This window comes from Pinus tabuliformis, chromosome Q (genome assembly GCF_031772625.1).
Source record: "Pinus tabuliformis cultivar Carrire ecotype Pingquan chromosome Q, CPIR1, whole genome shotgun sequence".
NCBI classification, from domain to species: Eukaryota; Viridiplantae; Streptophyta; class Pinopsida; order Pinales; family Pinaceae; genus Pinus; species Pinus tabuliformis.
The window spans coordinates 57,881,468-57,908,638 of record NC_142296.1 but is presented as its reverse complement, the minus strand read 5'-3'; the positions used below and the strand labels follow the sequence as shown (position 1 = coordinate 57,908,638).

At 38.3% G+C, this 27,171-nt stretch overlaps 1 protein-coding gene across 1 annotated transcript in view; it reads left to right on the top strand.

Annotated features, from left to right (window-relative positions):
• The window catches only part of LOC149218282 (transportin 1), a 218,164-nt gene that overhangs the window by 63,967 nt on the left and 127,026 nt on the right, over positions 1-27,171 (top strand). Inside the window, exons 14-17 of the mRNA XM_089383890.1 lie at positions 1,088-1,186; positions 6,170-6,295; positions 6,455-6,529; positions 24,863-24,934. Of these exons, the coding sequence (XP_089240016.1) occupies positions 1,088-1,186; positions 6,170-6,295; positions 6,455-6,529; positions 24,863-24,934 (372 nt within the window). The remainder of the gene's footprint in view (positions 1-1,087; positions 1,187-6,169; positions 6,296-6,454; positions 6,530-24,862; positions 24,935-27,171) is intronic.

Here is a 27,171-nt window from a genome sequence, read left to right as displayed (position 1 = left end):
AGGAATGAATAGCTACACCCCATTCTGTCATGCATGCTTGACCTCATTGTGTACAAGAGCACATCCTTGTTTCAAATGGAGGCATCATTGTGTAGAATGCTTCACAACGGCATTCTTGTGATAACAGTATGTATGTCATTTTCTGTGTTCTCACAAAATAATGCTTTTTATGTTGGCTCTCTTATTCATTGAAGTCATGTTCGCCCACCCTTTTTAAAGACATTTCTTATTCATTATTCCTTACTTTAAGATTAGGGAAATCCACACTCTACAGTCTTGGGCCTTGCGTTAGGAAATTCTAAGTATTGTGATTGCAATTTTGCCGATTATTTGGATGATATGTTTTTCTTTTGAAATACATGTTTAGATTATGCCTTTTCTATGATATATTAAGAATTGAGGTGGGGAAAATAGAAAAAATATTGAAGATTTGAGAAACCCTTGCTAATCTACTGACTGAATCTGCTGACACTGCAGAGCTAAACAGAGACACAAAGCTCCAGAAATCTCATGAAATAGCTCCGCATATTATATTTCCATTAAACAACTAAGAAAAGCGCCTACTAACTCTGCATGCTTACAAGTTCTGCTGACAAAATGGTGTAGAAACAAATTGGATTCACAGTTTATTTATGAAGTGATTGACTTATTGATAAAATTTTAGATCCATTTTGGAGTTGGGCGTGTTTTGTTATCCCCATTCATGTTTTCATGTTATCGGCGTCTTCTTGGGACTTGCTTTTAAAATATATTCTCACTTGAGAAACATTTACTCATTGCATTTGAAATTCTGGGGATTGGCCATGATCCCCCAGGACTTGGTGGTAAATGTTTCCATTAAGTTTCTGAGCTGTTTGCATTTCCTAAAGCATTTCCGAGAGGGGAAATATCCCCCTGGGGAGGATTTCTTCTAATAGAGCTGGTAAGTCTTTTCCATCTCAGTTGTGGTTCAGCCAAGTCATCTTGTGGAAGTTAAAGATGTTGTGATCATCTCTTATTTCATTCATAAATATTCTATAATAGTTGCTTAACTTTTTGGTTGTTAAGGTGAGTATTGAGCATGCGTGCTTTTTGGTCTCTTCTACAGATAGTGGCATTTCTTGTACCTCTCCTAGATGATAAATTTCCTTTAGTGCGGAGCATCACATGCTGGACCCTTTCTCGCTACAGCAAATGGATTGTTCAGGTAAACAATACATCTTTATATTTACAAAATGACCATACTACGTTTTCATACTTATGCAGTGCTATTTTTTTTTCCACCATCAGCTTCTGTCTGGTTTGTGAGTGATCAACCTTCTTACTTGTATCTACATGTTAGTATCTTTTAGGTAAAATATAGGAGATGTGTCCAAACATACAGAATGCTCATTTGCATAATGCTCTTATTTATAGTTAAGTTAATGTAATAAAGGTGCTGCTGAAATGTAACTTTCTCTAATAATAAAATTCAGCCTAGAATATAAAAAAAATTGCTAAATTTATCAATGCTCTTAGAAAATTATTGGTCAGATTTGTTTAGAGGACCATAGATCATGTGGTCCCATGAATGTTTCAACTAAAATTGATCATCTGTTATAGAGAAGTTACCTATCAGCCACACTAGCTTTTTAAATAGTAAGGCACTTCTGTATTTTCAATGCCGTTTTTGTTCTTGCAAAGTAAAACATAGATTCGACCCAGGTGAAACAGAGAAACGGTTAGTATTTTATAAAATGAGTATTATCAACACAAACTGTTTAAAGAAATTTGAAGGAATGTATTATATCATTTTGTCCTGGAGTCTTCAAATTTTTGGACAATGCTACATTTGCTTTTTCCCATTTTGGTGAAATATCTAAAATATTTCTATTGTAATTTTTTTTATTTTTTATTTATTTTTTTTATTTTTATTTATTCCCTGTTTTTTTTATTTTTAATTATTTTATTATTAATTTACGAAGGAAAGCCTCCTGCAGAAACCCAAGTGATGTTCCCCCATAATAGTGGATGGCATACCAAGTAAACCCCTTCAGCATAAACTAGTGCTCCTCACTAAGGAGGCTTGAAGCCGGGAAACTGCTGGTACAGAACTAACCAAATGCCAACAACCAGTTGAGCTAACCCCTTGGGCTATTTTTTATAGTTGTTATAATTCTTACGCAATTAATGTGTTTCTAAAGGTTAAATATTTTAATTTTGGTGAATGTGGACTCTGGAGATTAAAATTATTCACCATGCGATTAAAAAGTGGATGATGGTTAGTGTGTTGAGAGAGTACTAGGTGCAGATGATGAAATCTGTAGTTTGAGAAATTTGTAGGTGCTAAAATTGAAGGATTCATCTGCAATTTGAGTTGCATTTTAATGTGTAGAATTTCTCATCTCTGTTTAGGTTGAATTGTTTCAAGATGTGCGAGTAGAGTGGATTTGTGGGTCAGCGATTGAAAGAATTTTTAAGAGGTGTGAAGGTGGAATTTGTTGAATAGATTTGTAAGTAGTTATGTTTAGAAGATTTCTGCCAGCTCTGGTTAGTCAAGGCTTCTGTTCATTTGGGCTGTGTGAGAGGACAGCCAGAATTGGGAGATGAAGATGGAGATTTAAAGTGAATAGTTCAATGGTCTTTGCTGCAAATATTATGAAGGGACAGGCACAAGTGGGTTGTGTTCAAGCAGTTAGACAAAGCACTTTTAATTCTGAGACCTGGGTTCAAAGCGCCACCAAATGCATGTTTCTGTGTTGATGCAGCCTACAGGGTTAACTATAATGTTTGAGCTTGGGTGGAAGTCTTGATGACCTGGATAGTCCATGAATGTGGCATACCAATGGATGATTCCAGGTGCTAGACTTGGGTAATTTTGAAGGAATGGATCCCCTTTGGTTGTGACATCTAGGGTCAAAGTAGAGCCAACTTCTTCATTAACAGAGGTCCATTTACTAACCAAAACATTGAAGGGACAGGAGAAATGTACTAGCTTGTGCTACTTTAGGCAAGGATGTGTCAAAATACATAAATCTGAATAACTGAAATGTTGAAATTAACGAAGGTATGTATATTGGCCAAAGATGCAAAGGTAGCTAGATTTGTACAACTAAACCTCGTAACATGAGGTATGGACTTCAAACTGCATTGCTGGTTCCTAAGAATATAGATCCATCTTATACCTAGATTCGTCAATCATCAATAGTGATAAAATTTCTTGAGGCATAGATTCTTTTATCATTTAACATGAAGGAATTAATACATGACATGGAATTGTGGATGATTGTAGCTCTGATAGGTATTTCGGAAAAAGCAAAGTGTCCAAGTTGCACGAAGCGTTGAATGATGAACTGATGTTGAAGAGCAGAAATATTGTGCCTGCATGAGATTCATTTTTTTTATCTGTTTTTTTGCTTTTCCAAGTTTTACTGCTGCTTTATTTGGTTAAAGAATTCCAGTAGTATAAATCTAGAATTGATCTACTTATGTCAGCACTGGTTTTCAGAAATCAACAGGAATTAAATGATAAAAAAGTTTACACCCAAGGGATTTGATTCTTCTTGGTGCTTGGTAGTGGGTTTAAGATGGATCAATGTTGGTTTAATTTTTTTTCAGGGTGTTGTCATGTATGCATGGCAACATGTATGCCATACTCAGCTGTAGAGCGCCTCACTATTGTCATTGCAACTAGACCTTAGGAAAGCACTTATATGGATTTTGTGTGAAGTTTGCTAAACACTATGCATGGACAGGACTACTTTTGTGCGTAATCTGATAGATTGAACAAAGTGTGTGTTTTCATGCCATGCAAGAACATTTTTGAGGCCCATAAAGTAACAAATTTGTTCTTTGTATATTTTTTGGTCCATTTCAGGTTGCTAAGAAGAAATGGTTCCAATAGAGATTAACAATTCTTAACCTTTTGGATCACATTGCAGCTAAAGATGAATGTAAAGTTGAAAAGGTGTACTGTTGTTCATCTCTAAATGGATGGCCAAACAGAAGTGGTGAAGAGGACATTGGCTCAACTCGTAAGAGGTTATGATGAAAATCATCCTAATATTTGGGATGTGAAACTCATCTATGTTGTACATGAGCAGTAAGAATGGTATAAGACAGTGGCATTAAATGAAGCAAAGAGGGTGGAAATATCATTGACAAGGTAACGATTGTAATATAGAGGCACAAAGCTTCAAAGATGTAGGGCATTTCATCGTTTGGAAACATGTTTGTAGGGATATCAACCTTGGTGTAGGGAATATTGCCACTCTTCCTTAACCATAGGACCAAGACCTCATTGACCAAGACATGTAAGTACAATTTGACAAAAATGTTGTAGGATGTTGGAATAGATAATGGAGGCATTGAGATATGTGGAGAGATTATAATAATGACTACCTAAGCCAAAATGGTCAGTAAGTGGAAATTACGATGGACAGTATACACCAAGGGACTACATACACCTTTCCAATTTTCAATAGCAAGTATTCGGCAGAATGGCATGGGAGTGGGGAAATATATTCCGAGGACTTGTGGAAGTACCCACGAAATTATAGTGAATGTATTTGGGAATGTTAGGGTTTTCAACATTGGGGAGCCAAATTGAAATACCAAAAAATTAAAATTAAAATATGTGAAAACTGAGATACAGATCGTTGAAATTTTGTACATAACAATGTGCCAATAACATACCTCATTACACACAACGTAATAAATCATAAATGATACCTGTAATGATGTAACAACATAATAAATGTGATTCACAAATCCTCGATCTCCATTTTATTTCTCATTATATCTATAAAATTTAGAAGATATAGATCTATAAGTCTTAGGATAACTGATCTAGGAACAGGTCAAATGATAGATGAGCATATATCCTGAAGGCAATGTCCGACTAGTTTCTACATCCAGCTATTGCACAGGATTAAGGACCGACCATGGTAAAGCTGAGTCATTTGCATTCATCAGAATACTCAATGGCACATCAACCAACACGAGTTGTGCATCATCCAATAGTTCCTCATTTACCTGTGCATTAGGCTTATATTCATTTTATTGCCTTGAAAATATGGACCTTGGTCAAAAGGGAGGGTCCCATTTTTTGAAGGGGATATTCCATACTTTGTCGCCTTGTATCACCCCAAAAGGAGACGTGGGGAATGCCCCCCATGGAGTACCCATGTTCCTTGAATGTGAGGAGTGTATCACTGTATTCCCTATCCTCTTCCCAAAATATTAGAAGCAGGAAAGAGAACATGTTATAGATATCTTAGAAAGGCAGTACTGCAATGAATCCAAACTGGAAAAATAAATGGAGTTAGAGCGACTATGAATAGCATTGAGATTTTTAGGTACACTTTATAGGATCAGGTATCACTATCAGGATGTTCTTCAACTGTGTTGCATGTGGGGTTGACATGTTTTGCACACTACCGAAATTGGAGATTCAACATGTTTTGCATGCTATTGTAACACAATCATGTAGAAGTTGTATAAGATACTTGTCTTAATGAAGTAGATATTCAACTAGGAAAGCTTTTCCCCATTGTATATGCATATCCATCTGACTATGCATTACTTTGGGACCTTTTTCTTGAAGTATGGGATGATTAACAATCGTCTTCACCAGGTACCCATTTGCTACCGAAAATCAGTATTGCAATCTGTGCAAGCAGGTTGTGTGATAGAATGGGGGGAAACGCAAAATGTTGGAATGGGTCATTCAATTTTATCTTTTTTAAAAGATTGTAATAACTAAAAATGAACTGATTAGTAAAGTTATTCGTGCTGTAAAACCGATGCATCCTTTATAAATTTATCTTGCAAGGAAAATATGATAAACTACTGAAGTCTGACACTAAGAAAAACATTAGAATAAATTGATAATCAGTGGGTAAACATATGTTAATTGTAATTTGTTGAATGCACCGCATAATTTATATTGTTGAGGAAAGTCAATCCTTGTTTCAAATGAGAGGAATAGGCTGGTGGGTTTCAATCAGAAACAAATGTGATGGTTGCTCATGACAGGAAAAAAAGGATCAACGGTTACAATGATATTTGATTGTTGCAGCCTCAGTTAGTTCATTGTTTCTTTGAATCGTAATAGATGCCCAAAATAGGTTGCTTTCTGGTTTAACTAAGTTTTATCATATCTTCTTTATTTTGTTGTATAATGGATTAAGTATTTTGCTTTTGTTTTTAGGGTGCAGGACATCTAGAAGGGCATGATCAATTTGATAAGGTGCTTACTGGTCTTCTCAGACGGATTTTAGACAGCAACAAGAGAGTCCAGGAGGCTGCTTGTTCAGCCTTTGCTACTCTTGAAGAGGTCCTTTTCCTGGCACATGTAGCTCAGAATTGTTGATAGGCCATTGTGTTTCTGTCATTTTTCTTTATTCTTTTTTAACTTTTTGTTGTTTATCTCTTTAAATTATGGGGCAAGAAGTACTTTGTTCATGAAATTTTATGTATGTTATTATGTCAATAGGAGGCTGCAGAAGAGTTGGCACCTCGGTTGGAGCTCATTTTACAGCACCTCTTGTGTGCCTTTAGTAGATATCAGGTTTTTCTATGAACTCACTCTCTTTCCCTCTCTCTGTATGGCACTTTCTTAGAATTTGAAATCTCTCCTGTATTTGATGCACTTTCTTGGTTGATTTCTATTACCAAATGAAGGCCAGCGAATAAGATTTTGAATAAAAGGCATGCTTGCATAAAGCTGAGGTGGTGTTGGATTTGTTTCATTCAAAATCTATGTATAATCTACTAGAAAAGTGGAGATGGTTCACTTAGTTTAAAATGACAGAGGTGACTGTAATGAAACCAACCATTGATTAACGAAACGTCCATTCAAAAAATAGTACACAGGCATATAAGTATAAATGTCAAAAGGCGCCTTAATGGTTGGAATTGGAAGGATTCCAATGTATCTAGAGAATGTACAGTATCATGTCATACAGTGTCTCTGCAGTGGGGGTCAGTGTTTGATAACCTCAGGGGAATCCCTATGCAACCTGGAAATGAAGTATGAGCCAAAAATCACTTCCAAACAGCAAGAAGTACTCTCTGTTATATAAAAAAATCAGAGCTGTAATCTATAATAAAACAATCTGAACAGCAAGCAATAATGCAGATTTACGCGCGACGATGGAATTCTGCCTGGGGAACTGTATAAATTTGCTGTTAAGACAGGATAATTGGCCCTTAAAATTGCAGATTACTGTGTGGAAGTACCGAAAATAGCAAGCTTCAGAAATGAAATTATGATTTATGATTATAATGCGTTGAATTCCATGGGTTACGGAGCGATGCCATCATCTCTTGGACCAAAATTATGAAGGAAAATATGGGAAGTCACTAGAAAGCCTTTTCCTACACTTGTGGTCCAACCTGGAAAAATTAGGAAGTTTGAACATGGAAACTCTACCAAGCATTCCCCTCAAGTCATGCACTCGACTTCGAGGACAAAGTTAGGTTGTATCCCTCAAAAAGTCAACCAAGGCAAGCTAGAAGGTGGGCCTTAATCTCATGAATAAAAATAACAGTCCATAACCAATGACAAACCAAAAAGACTTTAGAAAGTGCGAAAAATGGACTTAAGAATTTGAAGATGCCCATCTGATTGTCCTCATTCCCATGTTGCCGCCTGAATCCACACCTGTTATATCAGGAAGAAATTCTTTAACTCCAATTGTTGTGGCCTTGGGGGCAAGTTTCAAGTTGAGCAGCTGTCACTCAAATCTCAACTCCTCTGTCTAGGCTAGCTCCTAGCGAAGCCAAGGGGGTTGGATCCTATGAAACAAAATGAAACAAGGCTTGATTAATCTAAGTTAGGTAAGATCTAGGAGTTAATTAGAAGATACAACCACCATCAACAAAGATAAGTCATATCATATACTTCCAAGCATGTAAATGATAACCATAGGCATCACATTCGTTGACAAGTAAAGATATGAAATTAGAGATCAGCGCCAATAGTGCGCTCAGTTGAAATACTTGAAGTTGTAAGTGCTGAAAGTAAAGTACTTGAAATAAAAGTGGCTTGAATTATAAATGTACTCGGACTTAAAATGGAAATGCCCAAACCACCAATTGACTTCAAAGTGAAATGGAAATGCCCAAACCACCAATTGACTTCAAAGTGAAATATGATCAAGCACAAAAGATACTGTAAGGTAAAGTGTGATGGAGTGTGTCTTGGTTAGTTTTAGTTAGAAATAGGTTGTCACTTGAGGTTAATTTAGTTCAAGGTGGGTGTGTGTGACATGCAAATGTGATTGCAAAATTAGAACAAGTTACAATTGAACTTCCTCTTCAGGCTTTATTCTCTCTGGGGCTGTGATCTCGTATTAAGAAGTCTTAGAAGGGGAAGGGTCCCTAGCTAGACTACTTCAACCAACAAACTGTTGAGGCTTGCTGGAGGTCGATTACTCCTTGCAAAGGAAATGTAATGACACAAAAACAAATCAAATCGAAGAAAAATTACAATTAATCTAATCTAAGAATGGAAATAGAGCTTCAAATAAAATAAGAGACTGAACTATATTGCATATGCAAATTGAATTAAAGGAAAGTGGGCTGCTCAAATGAACAGAAAATGCTACTCTAAATTTCAATTAGAACAGGTTAATCAAGAGAACTTGAAACTAGATTAGATTGCATTACATTGCATGAAATAAAATGGAAGACTAAGTTAGTTTTAGACCCACTGCAAGGAAAGCAAATCACAAAAGAGACCACCACACAAGACAATCTCCAAATCGGGAGAGGGATGCTTAGGGGGAAAATCCCCCATCTCCCAAGAAAAAATATAATATTTTATTAGATCCCTTATGGAAACAAGGGATTGTCGTGGAAAAAAATCCCTTGTGAACGAAGGGATGGAGAGAAACCAAATAGAAAGGTTACAATGATTCCCTTGTGAAACAAGGGATTGAAATCCCTTGGTAAGGTTACAATGATTACAGTAAATCCTTTGGTAAGTCAAAGGGAGCTTGAGAAAATTACAGTAAATCTCTTTTGAAATTACAATAGGTTCCTTGGGAAGTCGAAGGGGTAGTAAGGCCTCTTGAAGAGGATAGAAGAACAAGTATTTCTTGTTTTTACAAGGAATGGTTTCAAAGTAGCCTTTAAATTCCCCAATTCCTCCAAGTTGGGCAAAATCCACAAGCACTCCCTCTTGTGAATGTCAAGATCTGTCAAAAGTCAGCAAGGAAGTTAGAAAGTGGCCAAACAGGGCTTGAAACAATTTGAAATAACTTGCATAAGCTAGGCAAAATACTAAGCAAGAAAAGCTAGTTTCCTACACTAATCAACCAAGGGAAAACCATGAAACTTGGTGTTTTCCTTAGTAAATATAACAACAGTAGTTTAGCAGCGTTACATGCCTGATATTCAATGAAAAACATGAGAAAATGACCAAGAAATATTTAAGATTTAAATGAAGGAAAGGAGAGTCTTGGGGCTTCTTAAAGCCCTCTCAATAACTTGTTTTGTAGAGCCTTGGACAACCCTTTGGAGATGCTTGGATTGGTGAACAAATTGCTCCTTAGTGCTTTGAAGGTGGTTGATCCAGCCGAGGATGTGGCCAACTTCAATCTGGGAGATACCTTATATAACACTATAAGTCTTGCCCACAAACCATTAGTAACATTGGTGTGACTTTACAAAAATAAGAAGTTGAACATGCTATTCACAAGTACATGTAATACTAATAACTATTTTTTTTTTAAACCAACAAGAGAAATAGTAAGTACTTAGTATTTTCTCCTTGGACAAACTGTCCCTTTAAAGGCCTATACTTACAAGATTTAGAGCAATTAAAACATGCACAAACGCATAGTTACCTCCACAATAACACCATCCTAAGACCTCCAAAGTCTTTTTATTTATGAAGGAAGTATGACAGTACAAAATGGTAGAGTATCCCTAAGCTCAAGTCTTCCAACCATACTTGAGCAATGAGCAAGGGGGTTTATTTATATAAAAATGGGAGACAATCCCAAGAAGAGAATGGTCAGCAAGTGTCAAAGAAGTGATTTCCCATTGCTGCAACGAGCTCTTCAAGTGTCCCAAGACTACTGTGCGAGTTTTCCTTGTTGGCATTGTATTTCTATGTAGAAGATCAACGTATGGGGCAACTATAGTGTTCAAGAGAAAGATGGCAACTGATGCTTCCACATACCTCCCGTAATTCGCAGTATCTCCTAGCCATTCCAATTGTGAACTCGTTGTAAGATGTTGTAGAATCTAGGGCAAGATGACATTAATGATTCTTATAACTATGATAACTGCTTGTGATGTCTTTTTACTTAGGATTATCTTCTTCTTCTTATTATTATAGTGTGTTCTTCAATCATCGACCAACTACCAAAAAGAAGATCAACAAGATACAAGTACACAAGATGTCGACTCCAAGCTCGGGCAAAACCTCTCCTCTTGAGAGGAAAACCCTTAATCACTACTTATAGATTCTTTATTGACGAATACCAAGACCCTTGACCAACACTAAAGCCCTTCCAAGACCAAGATCAACTTTTCAAGAATGTGCTTGCTTCATTGCTTCCCAAACCCAACAAATTCTCTTTTGGCGACACCACTTCGACCTCCAGCGACAACTTTTCGGCATTAATTGCAGATCTGCAACTTCACCCCCCCGACAATAGCAACTACTTTGCACGTGTGGACTAGAATTGCTTCTTCCTTGCCTCCAGCTGCCTTGCTTGACCTAAGTTGTCTTTCGGATCTAAAAGGGGACTTTGTTGGCCCTTCCTTCAACTCTTTTTCACCAGATCGAAACCCTAGTTCGGCAACAGAAACCCTAGCAAACGCTGTAAAATTTCAACCCTCCTCTTCGCATCTGTGGGGAGGCAGAGAGAGAGGAACCAAAAACACTTGTTCTTCTTCTTCTTTTGCCTTCTTTGCTTGCCCTTTTCTGCTTCTTCCTTCGCATGAGAGAGAGAGGAATGAATGTGTCCAAGTGAGGTTGAACTATCTCCTATATATAGGCCTTCCAGGGGTATGAATTCCAACTTATAGGCCGACTTGACAGGCTGGCAGGTCGACTTGACAGGTTGGGAGGCTGACTTGGTCTTGGAAGGCTCAGTAAAATACAAAAATAATTCTTTTTACAATTTACAAGATGCCCGATGGGGTCTTCATATTATGACAATGTTGCCATTTGACTTCTTGACCCAGGACAATCCGAGAAGCACTTTCAATTAGTGCTTGAACTATAAAACAAATTTCTTAGGCAAGAAACCCAAGCTCACTAATAATCATTTTTTTTTCTTTCTTTTACAAAATACAAGAATCGAAAGTACTTGCGAAGATCGAACCTAGTTACACTTTCTTCAACACTCCGTCTTAATTAGGGAGGTATTCATAAATGGTACATGGCTATTCTCAATACTGAAGAGATCTCATAAGAAGAGTCAGACTAGTAATCCATTTGTATAGCATCATTATAACCAACATTGTCACATAGCAAGGCCTTGACTAACAACTCTGTCTCTCAATAGATCAGAACATAATGTTGGTGAGACCAATGATTACAAACACCTTCATCATTGTCTCTCAAGTACATACCCACCCAGGTGTTCACCTACTATGACCTTCTAGGACTATTCTTATCTTGGGTCCCCAACCCTCAAAGAATATCGGTCCTCTTCCCTACTCTTACCTTGGATGTCCTACCACATCCTCAAAGAGTATCAGATGCCAGATGATTACTCAATCCTCCATTCTTTCTTCCAAAATGAAGATAAGAATGATGTGTCTATCTCTCCCTCTCAACTAGGGAAGATATTTCAACCAATCCAAGCTTGTTTCTAAAATACACAAGCTTCTTATTGGGAAGAGATTTTTTCAAAATATCAACAGTTTGATCATCGATGGGGATATACTCCAGTTTCAGTAGACCATCTTGTACCAACTTTCGAATGTAGTGGTACTTCTTGTTTATGTGCTAAATCTTTCCATGAAATGCCAGGTCCTTAGACAGTCTAATACAAGTGGTATTATCACAATGTATTATGGTAGGATCCAACTGTCATGCAAACAAATAAGATAACATCTTCATTAACCACACTGCTTCCCTGCTTACTTCACAAGCTGCAATGTACTCGACCCCAACACTACTCAAAGCCATTGTCTCTTGCTTTCTGCTCATCCAAGAGATCATGGAGGATCCCAAGCTAAAACATCCTCCTGTAGTGCTTCTTCCATCCTTCTCGCTGCATCCCCAATTGAAATCAGTGAATCCTTTTCAAGATAAACATCTTTTCCTTTTTACTACTTCAGGAAGTAATGGATGGTTCCATGCAGATATCTCAGTGTATGCTTGGCAGTTATCCAATGATCATGTCTCGGCTCCATTTGAAATTGACTGAGAACATTAATTGCAAAACATATGTCTCGTCGAGTATTCACCAGATACATCAGGGAGCTAATAAGTTGTGTGTACTTAGTAGGATCCACTGGACTAGATACAAAATTCCATAACATTTTCAAGTTTGTGATCATCGAAGTTGTCATGGGTTTGCATTCCATCATATCAAACCTTTTCAATAGCTCGATCACATACTTTCCTTGCCCCAGGAAGATTTCATTCGGTTCCTCCCAGACTTCCAGTCCCAAATAATAATACATAAATCCTAGATCCGTCATATCGAATTAGGCTGCTAGCATTTTCTTACACTCTTGAATTCTTTCTTCATTACCAGTTAATAGAAGATCATCTACATATAGAAGAATGATGACTCGTTCATCTTTCTCTACTTTGATGTAGAGATTGGGATCTGCTGTGCTTTTCCTGAAACCCAACCTTTGCAAGTATGCATCCATTCTAGCATACCATGCCCTAGGAGCTTGCTTGAGGCCATAAAGTGCGTTCTTCAATCCGCAAACACGAGTTTCTTTATCCATTACTTCGAATCCCAATGGTTTCTCTATGTAGACTTCTTCATCTATGGTACCATTCAAGAATGTTGTTTTGACATCCATTTGATGTACCTTCCATCCCATTGATGCTGCCAGAGATATCAGAGATCAGATCGTGGTATACCTTGCTGTGGGAGCAAAGGTCTCTTCATAGTCAATGCCTTCTTCTTGAGAGAAACCTCGAGCCATGAATCTAGCCTTGAATTTATCCGTGCTTCCATCTGCAACATGTTTGGTCTTATACAACCACTTAGAGGTTACCACTGATTTGTTTTCCGTTCTTGGGACAATTTCCCAGACTCCATTCTTCATAATAGATTGGTATTTCTCATTCATTGCATTCTTCCATTCTTGGTGTTTGGTTGCTTCTTTGAAAGTGGATGGTTCGTCTTTAATAATCTTTGACATGTTAACCAGTTAGGTCTCTTTCTTTTTTCAGGGAGAGAGATTGGTTCACTGGGGCCCTCTTCTTCATGATGAGAGACTTCTTCTTCCTTATTAACTTGTTCCTCAAACATAGGAAGATCCTTATCAAAATCAGATGGGAGATCTTTAGATTTCATGAAGGCAATGCTCTCATCAAATATTACATCTCTGATTACTTGTATTTGATGTCCTTCTTTCATGTAGATCCTGTAAGCCTGGGAAGAGTTGCTGTATCCAAAAAATATTCCTTTCTTGCTTGCGGGATCTAGCTTCTTTCTTTTGTCATTGCGGATGTGAATGTATACATGACACCCAAATATCCGGAGATGATCAATATTTGGTTTCTTGCCAGTGAAGACTTCTTCTGGAGTTATATCACCAAGTGACCTGTGAGGACTTCTATTTTGAATGTATACTGCAGTCTTCGTTGCTTCTCCCCATAGGAATTTCGGTAGATCTTGATCATGGAGCTTAATTTTGACACTTCTATAGCTGTATTCTTTCGTTCAACTACTTCATTCTGCTCAGGATTGTATGGAACTATAAGCTCCCTCTTATTCCCAGCCTCCTTACAGAAAGAAATGAGTTCTCTGGAAGTATACCCGCTTCCATTGTCTCACCTTAGAATCTTTATCTTTCTTTTTGTAAGATTTTCTACGTCTGCCTTTAATTCTTGAAATTTTATGAATGCTTCGTCCAAGGATTTTAAGTAAATAAACCCAAGTTTTCCTTGAATGATCATCAATTAAAGTAACATAATATAGATGACCTCCAAGCGATTTAGACGTGGGACCACATACATCAGAGTGGATGAGATCTAGAATCTCTTGAGCTCTAGATGTACTATTTGCGAATGGTTTCTTTGCATTCTTTCCCAGAGCACAACCTTTGCAGAATCCTTCATGGTCTTCTTTGAGATTTAGTATCCCATTTACAATGGAGTGTAAAGTTGGCAAGATCTTGTAATGCAGGTGGCCCAATCTTCTATGCCAAAGTTCACATAGACTTATCTCAATGTGGACAAGTGCTTGATTTAGAGGAGATGAGAGTCTGTAGAGTCTTCTTGCTCGAACTCCAATGGTTCTAGCTTTTTCAATGCTAGAATCTTTAGCCCAAACCACTACCTTACCATCTATAAAACAACTCTATCTCCTTTTTCTTCTAACAATGAAACAAAAATAAGACTTTTGCACAAACCTGGGACATATAGAATGTTATTGAGATGAATGTTACCTCCTCCTTCCAGCTCAATTGATGTAGATCCGATGCCTTTTACCGGATAGCTCTTGTTGTCACCAAGCTCCACAGAGTATGAGTACTTTCCTTTGGATAGGGTTTTGAGTTGCTTGTGATAACCAGCCATGTGTCTTGAAGCTCCACTATCTATCACCCATATGTTTTCAACTTGAAATTTTCCGGTGAGGGCTGAGAACAATCCTTCATTCTTTGAAGATTTGAGATCTTTGGAAGATAATAGACTATTCCATACTGCTTTGAAACTTTGCTTGATGATATTTGCTAATGATGAACACTTCTTTTCAAGCTTCTTGATAATAGAGTTGAGCTTTTTCAAGCCTTGTGTGGACCATAACTCTGATACCATGTTGAAGAATCTAAGCAAGATGACATTAATGATTCTTCTAACTATGATAACTGCTTGTGATGTCTTTTTACGTATTAGAATTATCCTCTTCTTCTTTAGTGTGTTCTTCTATCATCAAAAAACTACCAAAAAAGAAGATCAACATGATACAAGTACACAAGATGTCCGCTCCAAGCCAGGGAAAAACCTCTCCTCTTGAGAGGAAAACCCTTCAATTTCTTCTTATAGATTCTTTATTGACGAATACCAAGACCCTTGACCAACACTGAAGCCCTTCCAAGAGCAAGATCAACTTCTCAAGAATGTGCTTGCTTCACTGCTTTCCAAACCCAACATAATTTCTTCTGGCGACGCTACTTCATCCTCCAACCATAACTTTTTGGCCTTAACTGCAGATTTGCAACTTTGGCCCCCCGACAGCAGTGACTACTTCACATGTGTGGACTAGAATTGCTTCTTCTTTGCCTCCTGTTGCCTTTCTTGACCTAAGTTGTCTTCTGGATCTAGAAGGGGACTTTGTTGGCCCTTCTTTCAGCGCTTTTTCACTAGATTGAACCTCCACAACGAAACCCTAGCTCGTCCGCTGAAACTCTAGTGAAAAGTTTCATAGTTTCAGCCCTCTTCTTCGCGTGTGTGGAGAGAAAGAGAGAGAGAGAGAGAGGAACCCAAAACACTTCTCCTCCTTTTGCCTTCTTTGCTATCCTTTTCTGCTTCTTCCTTCGCATAAGAGAGAGAGAGAGGAATGAATGTGTCCAAATGAGGTCGAACTGTCTCCTATATATAGGTCTTCCAGTGGTACGAATTGCAGCTTCTAGGCTGACTTGACAGGCTGGCAGGTCGACTTGGTCTTGGAAGGCTCAGTAAAATACAAAAACAATTCTTTTTACAATTTACAAGATGCCCGATTGGTTCTTCATATTATTACAATGTCCCTATTTGACTTCTTGACCTAGGACAATCCTAGAAGCACTTTCAATTAGTGCTTGACCTATAAAACAAATTTCTTGGGCAAGAAACCCAAGCTCAATAATAATAATAATCGTTTTTTTCTTTCTTTTACAAAATACAAGAATCAAAAGTACATTTCATATTTATGAAGACCGAACGTAGTTACACTTTCTTCAACATAAGATAGGCTTCTAGATGTGACTGCGTGGAGATTGCTAGAGAGGGCTGCATGCTGGCTTTTGTTGGCTGAGTATCTTGTGTGAACAGATGTGGGGATTGTGGGAGTTAACTCCCCATCAAAAACATGGCTAAGCTGCCACATAACTAACAACAAACTCATCTACCATTAAGAACCCAAACATAGCCCCCTCTTTGTGCAACTCAACCGTCTTTTGGTGGGATTTGGTGCCCTTTACTGGCTATGGTAGGAGGCAATTTGTCCCTCCCTTAGTTTGATTCCAAGTCATCATAAAACTCAAACTTCTTTGCCAAGTCATTTCACTTGACTGTTTGTCATATTTAGTTGACTGAAGACCTACTTCTGCACTGTCCCCAATTATTTAATTTTGGAATTTCCTTGTCTTTTTTCCACTTTTATGAGTAAAAGTGGGATTTCATAAGGAAATAATTATTTTTTGGACCCCAAAGTGGGTACTAGGATAATGTTGGTGCCCTGAGCATGAATTTTGAGCACTCATATGCCATACAGTATTTCCTAGTGCCACTTTTTATTTATTACGTACAAAATTAATAAAAAATTTCTGTTATGTGGAAATTTTTAATTATTTAAAAATCCAAAAGATATCTAGCCATTTTATATTGACCCTAGTCTGAGAAACATACTCAAGGCCCAACCATTAAGACACACACCACTTTTGGAGGCTATGAGTGAAAAAACTGTTTTAGTTATTTATTGCTAAAAAACGAAAATAATTAGTCAAGTGAAAAAAGAACTCTAGAGTGGATTCCCTTAGTAACCGATTCTCAAGTTGACTAAGTCTGTTAAATAAGTTTGTCATGATAGTGTCATTTTATTACAATTCCTCTGCAGGGGTACAAAATATGAGAGAGAAGATAGAGAGAGAAAAGGGGAAAAATACCTTGCTGGACTTTTGATCTTCAAAAATTTTGCAGGTGTCTTGTCCATTGGGCAATGGGCTTTTTGTTTCCTGCCATGTGCATATGAGTTGGCAACACCTCCCACTCACATTTTAAAATCTGCATGTAAGTTGGATGCATGAGAAAAAACTGCTAAACATAGATACTTGAAGGTCTGAACTGGAAAATTCTTACTATTGTACAAGTTACAACATATGCTAAGACTCTAGGAACACTGATCTCTGATAGATTTTGAAAATGGATACATGGCAACTTTGGAACAAGGTCAGGGTTGAATAAAGTTCTGCAACAAGGTACCTATATGGCCAAGTGATTTGTAAACTGCCGTGGATATTCCACTGTTATAGTTCATCACAACATATTTGATAAAATTACAGAAATCTTTACTATTAATATTTCCTTTAGATTTCAGATTCTTTAATTAACTGATTTTCAGCTTAATTAAATGAAATAGATGAAATGCGAGATATAGAGGAGAAAGAAATACACAAACAATCCACAATAGATGCAAATTTTGCCATTGGAAACCTTTATGGAAGAAAACCTAGCTAGAAGGTGAGGCTACTCTACGCTTTTTTCTCTAGTATGGAAAATGTGCATGTACAAAGAAAGAGTTTCTCTCTATGGAATTATGGTTTACTTGAGACTTGTGGCATGTAAGGTTGCTGCAGAGTGGTAACAACCTTTTTTATTCTCTCTAACATCCGACTCTTAATCATTTTGCTCTTCGCCACTCCCCGAAAGCTTTTTGGTGGGCCCTTTTTCCTAGACATCATGCCATCTCTATCAACCTTGACCCCCATACCATATTCTCCCACAACACCTCCATTTACGACATCTTTGGACAACCACCCCCTATATCCCATCCGCTCCCAGCTTATGTCACCTTTTCTTTGAACTTGCAACCAAGAGGGTAGCCAGAGCTTTGAGTACCAATATAGCGACTGATGAGGATGGGTTTTAGGTTGAATTCCTCAAGCATGGCATCCAATCGCTTGAAAGTTGAGTCAAATATTGCAAAGCTTTTTAACCATGTGGCTTGTTCAGGCTTCACCCCCTCCTGGACAAGAGACACATCATCCATCCGATCCTCAAATATGGGAGCAATGCTAATCTAAATAACGACATGACTATCATGTTGGGACACACATTCTCCAAGCTTTATGCCATAGTTCTACGTCAATGGATTTTTGAAGAACTAGAGGATTAACATCTTAGAGCTAGAGGACACACATGCTTCCTCCCATACTACTTGACAATTGATCACATCTTCATCCTCAGAGCCATCATTGATGAGGCTCGCCATCGCTCTTTGCGGGTTTACAATTGCGTTTTCTAGAAAGCTTTTGATACACCCAAGTGAGGCATTATTCTAGAGACTCTGCAACATTGACATATTGGTGATCCTCTGTATTGCTATAATGAGATATTATGTCTTTCGAACTTGATTAAAAGTACTATTGGGGTGAAGCAAGGGTGCCTTCTCTCTCCGACTCTCTTTGGGATTTATGTTGATGAGCTCGAGTGTTTCCTCCATGAGCATGTATAGGACGATGACGACTGCCTATTGCACCATGTTTTTATCTTTTTGTTCCTCTTCGCTGATGACTTGGTCTAGTTGTCCTCTACTTCTGAGAAATTAGAGATAGATTGATGCGTTCGTCAATTTATGTGACCTTCGACAGTTGAAGGTCAACTTGGGTAAAACCAAGGTTCTTATCTTCAATGCGTCAAAGAACTCTATTGTAGACCTACACTTCTAGTACCGCAGGATAGAGATTAAGATCACCACATCTTACACGTACTGGGGGGTATAGTTCATAGGACCCAAATTTGGTATGCAACATACACTCAAACCTTGACTGAGTAAAGGTTATGATTCCCCAGCGCTCACCGATCGACAATGCTTCTAGGCACAGTTCCAGGAAATCTTGTCTAAGCTCTACCTCATTAAGGCCATTATTAGGCCCATTGTACTCTATGGTTCTGAGACTTGGGCACCAAGTTTACTACAGTCAGATTGGGCCACGATGGAGAGATTCCAGACCTTGCTTCTTCAGTGCACCATCCACTCCAAACGCACAGTTCTGTAGCCCATTATCATCGTCCACCCATTTCGTCTTGAGGTCACTTTCTGTTTGGTTACTTTCCTCCATACCAGGAGAGAGAGATACTCGTATTTTTCTACTTTGTTCTTGAGAGGCCATTGCTTGGATACTCCCTCAGGTTGTGCTTGTAGATGGTTTGCAAAGGCGTCTCGACTCCTTTGGTTGATGACCATCTCCCCATAGTACCTTCCTCCATTTAGTTTCTCCTTGACATACTAATAGATCTGTTACTGACTCAACATATACATAATCATGCTATCAAAAAGGATATATACAAATTATACATTTAGGTCACTTGGACATCCCCCTGTGTGAGCCTTGGCTCAAAGATGTCAATCTACCTAGAACACTTATTGGAGCTGCAGGATGGCCTCATCGACGCTGGATGCACTCACTCAAGATCCCACCGGGGCAAATTCGAGTTGGGTCACATCGATTTCGTGTGGAGACTGGTCACCATATACCATTGTTTGATTGGGTCTGCTTCTTGTGCCACCTACAGGAGCCGGAGGTTGAAATGCACCTCATTTTTCGGTGCCCCATATACTATGAGATCTACAAACAATATCATTATCTATATAGAGACTTGGGAGGATCCCTCTCTACCTTGTTCAATTATCTTGACCAGAAATGCCTAGCCCTCTTCATTAGGGAGATATTTAGACACAAATCTTAGATTTACATAACCCACCTCATTTGGGGATGATTCAAATGATCACATCATCCTTTCAGGTTGATCCGATTTATTGGAACAACAAGCGATAAGCTATCATATTTTAGATAATAGAGTGGTGAGACTGTGAGTCTCCCCTCATCCCCCCCTTTTGGGAGGCGAATTGGTACCCTAGAGACCTTTGTAGAGGTGTTGAGGAACACATCAATTCACTCACACATAGCGTGTCAAAGGGTTTAATACTGAATGTTTCTTGAATAGGCCCTCTAGACAGAATCTTCCCTATCCTTAACAGAGCAACCAAAGACTTATCTAGAGCTTCATTCCTTTGGTCTCGGATGATAGGAGTATCTCTTTCTCCCACGTACTCACCAGGATCATGTAGTTAGATTCCTTGTTGGATCTAGAGGACTTTGATAGTGAACCAACCACACTCTCGCCCCTCTTGATGTTGGCTCTCATAGTTGGGCATTGTTGACATCATCAACTTCCAACGCTAGACTTGTTCACTTAGCCTTCTACATGATTCAATTATATACATGTTTATGAGGTTTTGCTATTGTTGTATCTTCCTTTACATCATTTTATCCGAGATTTAGCTTTGGCATTTTCTAGAAGTTGCGTTTGCACTGCCGCATTGTACTTGTATTGTTTGTATCCTTTAGTCCCATTGACGTACTTATGGTCATTTGTTGGACATTATGGAATACCTACACCTTGTTACTCCTGCCACCTACACCTACCTACAAGTTAGTGAGAAAAGCCTTCAATCCCACAAGGTGTGGTTGATGGCAGGGAACTTAGAGAAGGGGTTGTCACACTAATCCTAAGTCTCTCCGTTTAAGCTATCTCCTAGGGTAGCTATGGGGGTGGTCCCTAAAGGAAAACTAAGTTAAAAATGCGAGGTTCTAGGAGAATTGTTAAAGTGAGATAAATTACTTGAGATTTATAAGCAAAATGGATGTGAGCAATAGCCATCAATATATGAGATAAGTATGGAACATGTAAACAACTAGTGCCTTCAAAATATTGCTCTAAAATGAAAATTGCTTAAATGAAATGAAAAACAAAAGTAATCCTGAAATTTTGTTAAAATTTAGATAACAATGGTATGTTCATTGCTTTAGAGCAATTTACTTCAATTTTTCTTATAAGCCCAATATCAAATTCCAGATTAGCAATCACATTCACATTGAGAGTAAATGCAGATAGAACATAAACATTAAGTAGAGGACAAGCCAAGACAAGAAGACACAAGATTCAGGGGATGCTACAGAAAAATCCCAATGTGGGGAAAACCCTTTGATCAAATCTTCTTATTATTCTTCAAAAGTTCAATAGAGAGGAGTACATCATACAAAATTTACTTGCCCAATCACTGTAAAACAATCCACTCAAATAACAGTCAACAGGATGTCGTAACCAGAAAGTCAACGATGGTCAAACAAGCATAAAAACTCCTCCAAATGAGCTCGGTCAAACCTAGTCAACTCGACATCTAAAGATAGTCCAAATCAGCCCAAAAGTCAATGATATGTTTCCGAATGAGGAAAATGCCTCTTTTATTTATACACAACTATGAGGGTAAAGAGACACGTTTGTTGGGCTCCATGAACCTACATTAGACTTCTCGCCAACCTTGACAATTTGTCCATAGAAAAATAAATTCAGAATTCTGTTTTTGCTTGTCAGAATGAGATGATCCTTAGATTAATCCTGCACCTCTCGGAAAGAGGAATCCAATAAAAATATCATCTCCATCATATGGGTTGTCAAAGGTGGAGTTTGGCCCTAGTTGCCAATTTTAACACTCCCTCTAAACTAGGGAGAAATCCATACACAACTATGAGGGTAAAGAGACACGTTTGTTGGGCTCCATGAACCTACATTAGACTTCTCGCCAACCTTGACAATTTGTCCATAGAAAAATAAATTCAGAATTCTGTTTTTGCTTGTCAGAATGAGATGATCCTTAGATTAATCCTGCACCTCTCGGAAAGAGGAATCCAATAAAAATATCATCTCCATCATATGGGTTGTCAAAGGTGGAGTTTGGCCCTAGTTGCCAATTTTAACACTCCCTCTAAACTAGGGAGAAATCCATCTGCCAAACCATCTGACAATATGTCCCATCTCTGTCATCCCTGCTCTACTGAACCATGAAAAAATAATGAAGAAGAAATGATCGAGAGTGTATCATACCACTCTCCACTGACCTGAAGTCAGTCTTCATTGATCGCAGATCAATATCAAACATCCTAACATAGGGAGTACGGTAGTACACAATGTGTCCATCGATAGTTATATGGTCCCTATCCTCATTTCCCTACTCATTGGCTAGATGAGGGGTACTTCCCATGAGTCTCGTACTGCATGGGTAGGACGTATCAGCAGGAGAAGTTGAACCCCTCATCCTGCTCATATGCCATAGGAGAAGGTGAGCCACTCATCCTATGCATATATCAACCATCATGGGGTATCATAGGGGAAGGTGAACCACTCACCGTATACACAATGCACCACTAAGGGAAGGTGAACTACTCACCCTATGGTCGCTCATAGCTCCAAGAAGTACCCCCAAGCCCCCTTGAGCTCCCAGAGCTCAATATCCAACTCAAATGGGCCCTCATAAGAGGGTGTCTCCACGACTCCAAGTCGTTCACGGAAGGTTAAGAACTTGACCTTCGCCAGTGGCTTCGTAAGAATATCTGCAACCTGTTCATCAATCCCAATGTGATGGAGCCTTATTGCTCCTCGTTGTGCCATATCCTGGATAAATTCGTACTTGATATCAATATGCTTGGAGTGGTCATGAAACACAAGATTCTCAGAAAGACAAATCGGACTTTGGTTGTCGCAGTAGGTTACTGTTGTATCCAACACATGCCCAAACAACTCAGTAAAGAGCTTTCTCAACTAAAGAACTTCACAGGAGGCCATACTAGCAACGATATATTCAGCCTCGACGGTGCTCTAAGAAACCGATTTCTGCTTCCTGCTCATCCAGGATATCGAAGCAAAACCTAATGAGAAACATCTAATGTGCTCTTATGATCCACCATACTGCCAACCTAGTCAGCATTAGAATAACCGTGGAGCCTCAAATTCCTAGTTGTGTATCTCAGTCCATAGGTGATTGTGCCCCAGAGATATCTCAAGAGTTTCTTGGCAGCAATCCAATGTATGTGATGAGGCTCGACCATAAATTGACTCAATGTATTCACTGCAAAGCATATGTTCGGACGGTAGTTCACCAAGAACATCAGGACCCCCACGAGTTGACGATACTCAGAAGGATTTCCCAAATCGGGCCCAGCAACACTTCTGCATAACTTCTTGAAGTTAAGTTCCATCGGAGTAGTCACGGACTTACAATCCACCATCCCAAATCTTTCAAGTAGCTTCACAATGTATTTTCCTTGGGAAAGGAAAATATCACCTGGCTTTTGCTAGACCTCCAAGCCTAGGAAGTAGTGCATCAATCCTAGGTCCTTCATCTCGAATTCAGAAGCCAACTCCCTCTTGCATTGATAAATAAGAGGGTTTGCACCTGTTAGAAAGAGATTGTCCACATAAAGTACCAAGATGAGAGGTCTATCATTTTCAACCTTAAAGTAAAGGTTCAGATTAGCTTCACTTCTTGTAAAACCCAGCTTCATCAGATAACTATTGATCCTCTCATACCAAGCCTGGGGAGCTTGCTTCAACCCATAGAGGGCTTTCTTCAACCTGCATACATGTGTCTTTCGATCTAGAACTTCGAACCCCTCGGGTTGTTCTACATAGACTTCCTCCTTAAGTGAACCATGCAAGAAGGCGGTCTTGACATCCATTTGATGTAAATTCCATCCTTGAGAGGCAACAAGGGCAATGATTGAACGGATGGTGGTATATCGGGCAACTGGTGCAAATATGTCATCAACTGTTGCATCAACCAGTGGTCGAACTGTTGTTTGAGCTGTTGTTGTTCCTCCTCGAAATTCTCTTCCAGCTCTAGTGCTGTTCATCAACTCTGCTTGTTGTTCTCTACTTCCTCTAACTGCTTTTTCCGAGAGCTCTCGTCTATTGCTGCTGCTGCCTAATTCAAATTGATTGCTTCAAAAAAATTTCCCTGCCAGCATAGTTACTTTCCAGGTTGAGGTTGACTTGGTGGAGGAGGCCTTAAAGACCTAAGTTACATCAAAATAAATTTCTTTCTTGATAGATAAAGCCCTAGAAGGGTCTCTTACATAATAATAAGGACAGGGACTCTTGACATGAATCCTGGAAGCTTGTGGACTTGCCCGAGAGGAGAATGGGGTTGTCCTCCCTTTTGGGGAAGCCCATACACTTCCTCTAACTTCATAAATATACAGTCAGCTCCCTTAGAGTACACCATTCAGCCCATGGCTGGCATTTAATTGTGTCCCACTTCTCAGCCAGTTAATTGTGTTTTTATTTCCACAATTTTAATTACAACAATATTTATAGATTTTTACAAGTGGGGATTAACCAAAAACAGCTGTCATAAACCCCACCTCCCTGGAGGAATACTGTCCTCAGTGTTGTACACCCGAACATGTTTACAAACATGCTTTAAACCAAGCACAAAAGACCACTGTGAGCTTTATATACGCAGCTCTATACAGAAATTTACAATCATATTTACATTTGCTTAGCCAGGAAACAAAAATGGGTAGGACACCTGCATTTGATCAGCTATCGCCAACTCCATCGCCAAAGTTATATAGATTTTAATCAGAATGGCATTTGACCACAGTTTTATGGCAATATGTTTCACTGTTGAATTTTTCATATGCCATCCAGATGCATTTGCTTGTAATGATCAGGGTCTGTGTTAATAATGAAATATATTATAATTTTTATGATCTGACTGTACTTTTCCTGACCTGACGATTGATAAACTTCTGTTCCTACTCTAATAAGTGATTTCTATTTTGTGGATTGCTGTATCCTTTAATTCTTATTTATCGTAGTCTTCACCATTGACTCTTTATCACTATGTTTTTGATTTACAGTAATTTTGTTTTATTAACCAATTGAGCATTAAGAGAAAATTTTATGCCGTCTTTTATGCAGAGACGGAATCTTCGAATTGTGTATGATGCAATTGGTACACTTGCAGATGCTGTTGGAGGCGAGCTCAATCAGGTTGTACTTATAAGCAATATATATTCTTGTTTCTGCTTGATGTCTCTTTGTGTTTTCCAGTGAATGCCAGAAACTGTTTCTGGCAGGTTGGAGTGCTGTTTCTCATTTCTTAAACATTTCCAGTCACTGGAAACTCGTCTCTGGTTTCCGAAACCTATCCTGTTGCTGGAAACCATTATGTGAACTACTCAGCAGCACCCATAAGCTGATCAGTTTTATCTGATGGCTTCTGGGAACATTTGGGCAGTTTTCCCAGCTTGCTGGCAGTTTCCAGAAGTTTTTCACATTTTTAATGCTTCAAAGTGAATAAAAAACGAAAAAGTCTTGAACCCTGAAGGCTTCCACTAACCCTAACATGCAAAATAAAAGTTCTTTGAAGTGAAGGAACTCGCTTCTATGTTGTGATATTTCAAAAGAAACACAAAATTTCTCCTCATTTGATAATTTTAGTGAATTTGCAATGATACCAAGACACTTGAATATCTTTTCCAAAGTGCTTGCAGGGTGATATTCTCTTTCGTGATACCTAATAGCCAGTTATGTTTATATAACTATAGTAAGCACATTTCCCAAAATACTTGGAAGCTTGGAGATCATTGTCAGCACTATATGTAATAACTATGTCAAAACTAGAATTTAAATGAGAATTTACATCTATGATCATTAAACCGGGGAAGATTTTGTTTACTATGTTAGAACTAAATTATAAATGCTAGGGAATATTCTGATTACATCTTTTCTGGGATGCTTCTGTAATCCCTGGTGTTTCCATTAACTTCCATCATTTCAACTATGAAAGCAAAATATTGAAGGAAGCTGCGTCACATGTTCCCCTTAATATTTGCAGTGCTTTTTTCTTTGTTTTTGAACTGGAAAAATCGGCAATTAGGGCAGGCTGATATTTGTATGACATGGGGTCAATTCCAACTGCTACCACTATAACGTCCAGGAATATGAATGTGGCCCTTCAAGTGGCACAGAGGGCTGGTCAGGGGTTTGAACCAGCTACGCCACAAGAAGTGCCTTAACAGTGCACTCTATCGCCAATTGATCTTAATGGTTGCAGTATTGTTTGTCAGTGGCAGTATATATGTCACAATATTTATTTTGATTAGAAGTGAAAAAGTACATATTCTTAACTTTCTATTGCACTTTTGGGGCACTCCTTGTGACGTAGCTGGTCAGGGGTTTGAACCCGCTATGTAACAAGGAGTGCCTTAACAGTGCATCATATTGCCAATTGATCTACACCCTGGTGCCTTAATGTCTGCAGTATTGATTGTTCTAACAAATATTTATTTTGTAGTGTTCTGCTTTTCCTAAGTTTTTTTGTTTGTATTTTAAATCAGTGGCAGTATATATGTCACAATATTTATTTTAATTAGAAGTAGAAAAATAAATACTCTTAATTTTCTATTCTGTTTAAATTCTACCTTCCTTTATTTTATCGTGCTCAATTTTCTTTTGCATCTATATCACTACACTTAGCTGACCAATGTTCAAGCTAGAACAATTGTATTACGGTAGTATTACCATTAGAAAAAAAACTGTTTTATGGTTGATGAGTTACAGGAAATGATACAAATGTGCATCAACAGGACCACCTCACTAGACATTTTTATCTTACCTTACCTAGTTAAGGCTGTTAATGTGGAAAGTAACATGAATGTAAGAAAGTGTATGCCATGAGAGCTAAAGAAAATGGGGAAACACCTTATTCCATTTTGTTTTCCAAGACGCAGTACCTTTGTTTGCTATCATTTTATTCATTCTTATTGTTAAGGGAGGAAGTGGGAATATTGGGAGTTTCTCCCTATTGTTTGGTTATGCCTGCCGAGAACATTTAATGAAGAGAATGAAACAGTAAATTGTTTTTCCAACATTTTAAGAGACACCCTTGATTTCTAGAAGAAATAATATGTACACACAACAGAAGAAAATTGTTGTCTAGGTCCTTGTGTCTGATAATTATTATGGACACAGCCTTGAGATGATTGCGATCCATGTTCACACTGGATACATAATTTTCTCTTGACCTATTTGTGTTGTTCATGATCCATGTAATTTCCTTCATTTAACCAGCAACAAGTTGATGTGCATGGTTGCCAAATCCGTGCATTGCTACAAATTTGATTCTTAGCCTCTGGTGTGTTTGCTCTTGTGTGAATAGTGATGGGGATACATTCTGATATGTATTATTATATTTTGATATGTTATATTGTTATTATATATTATTT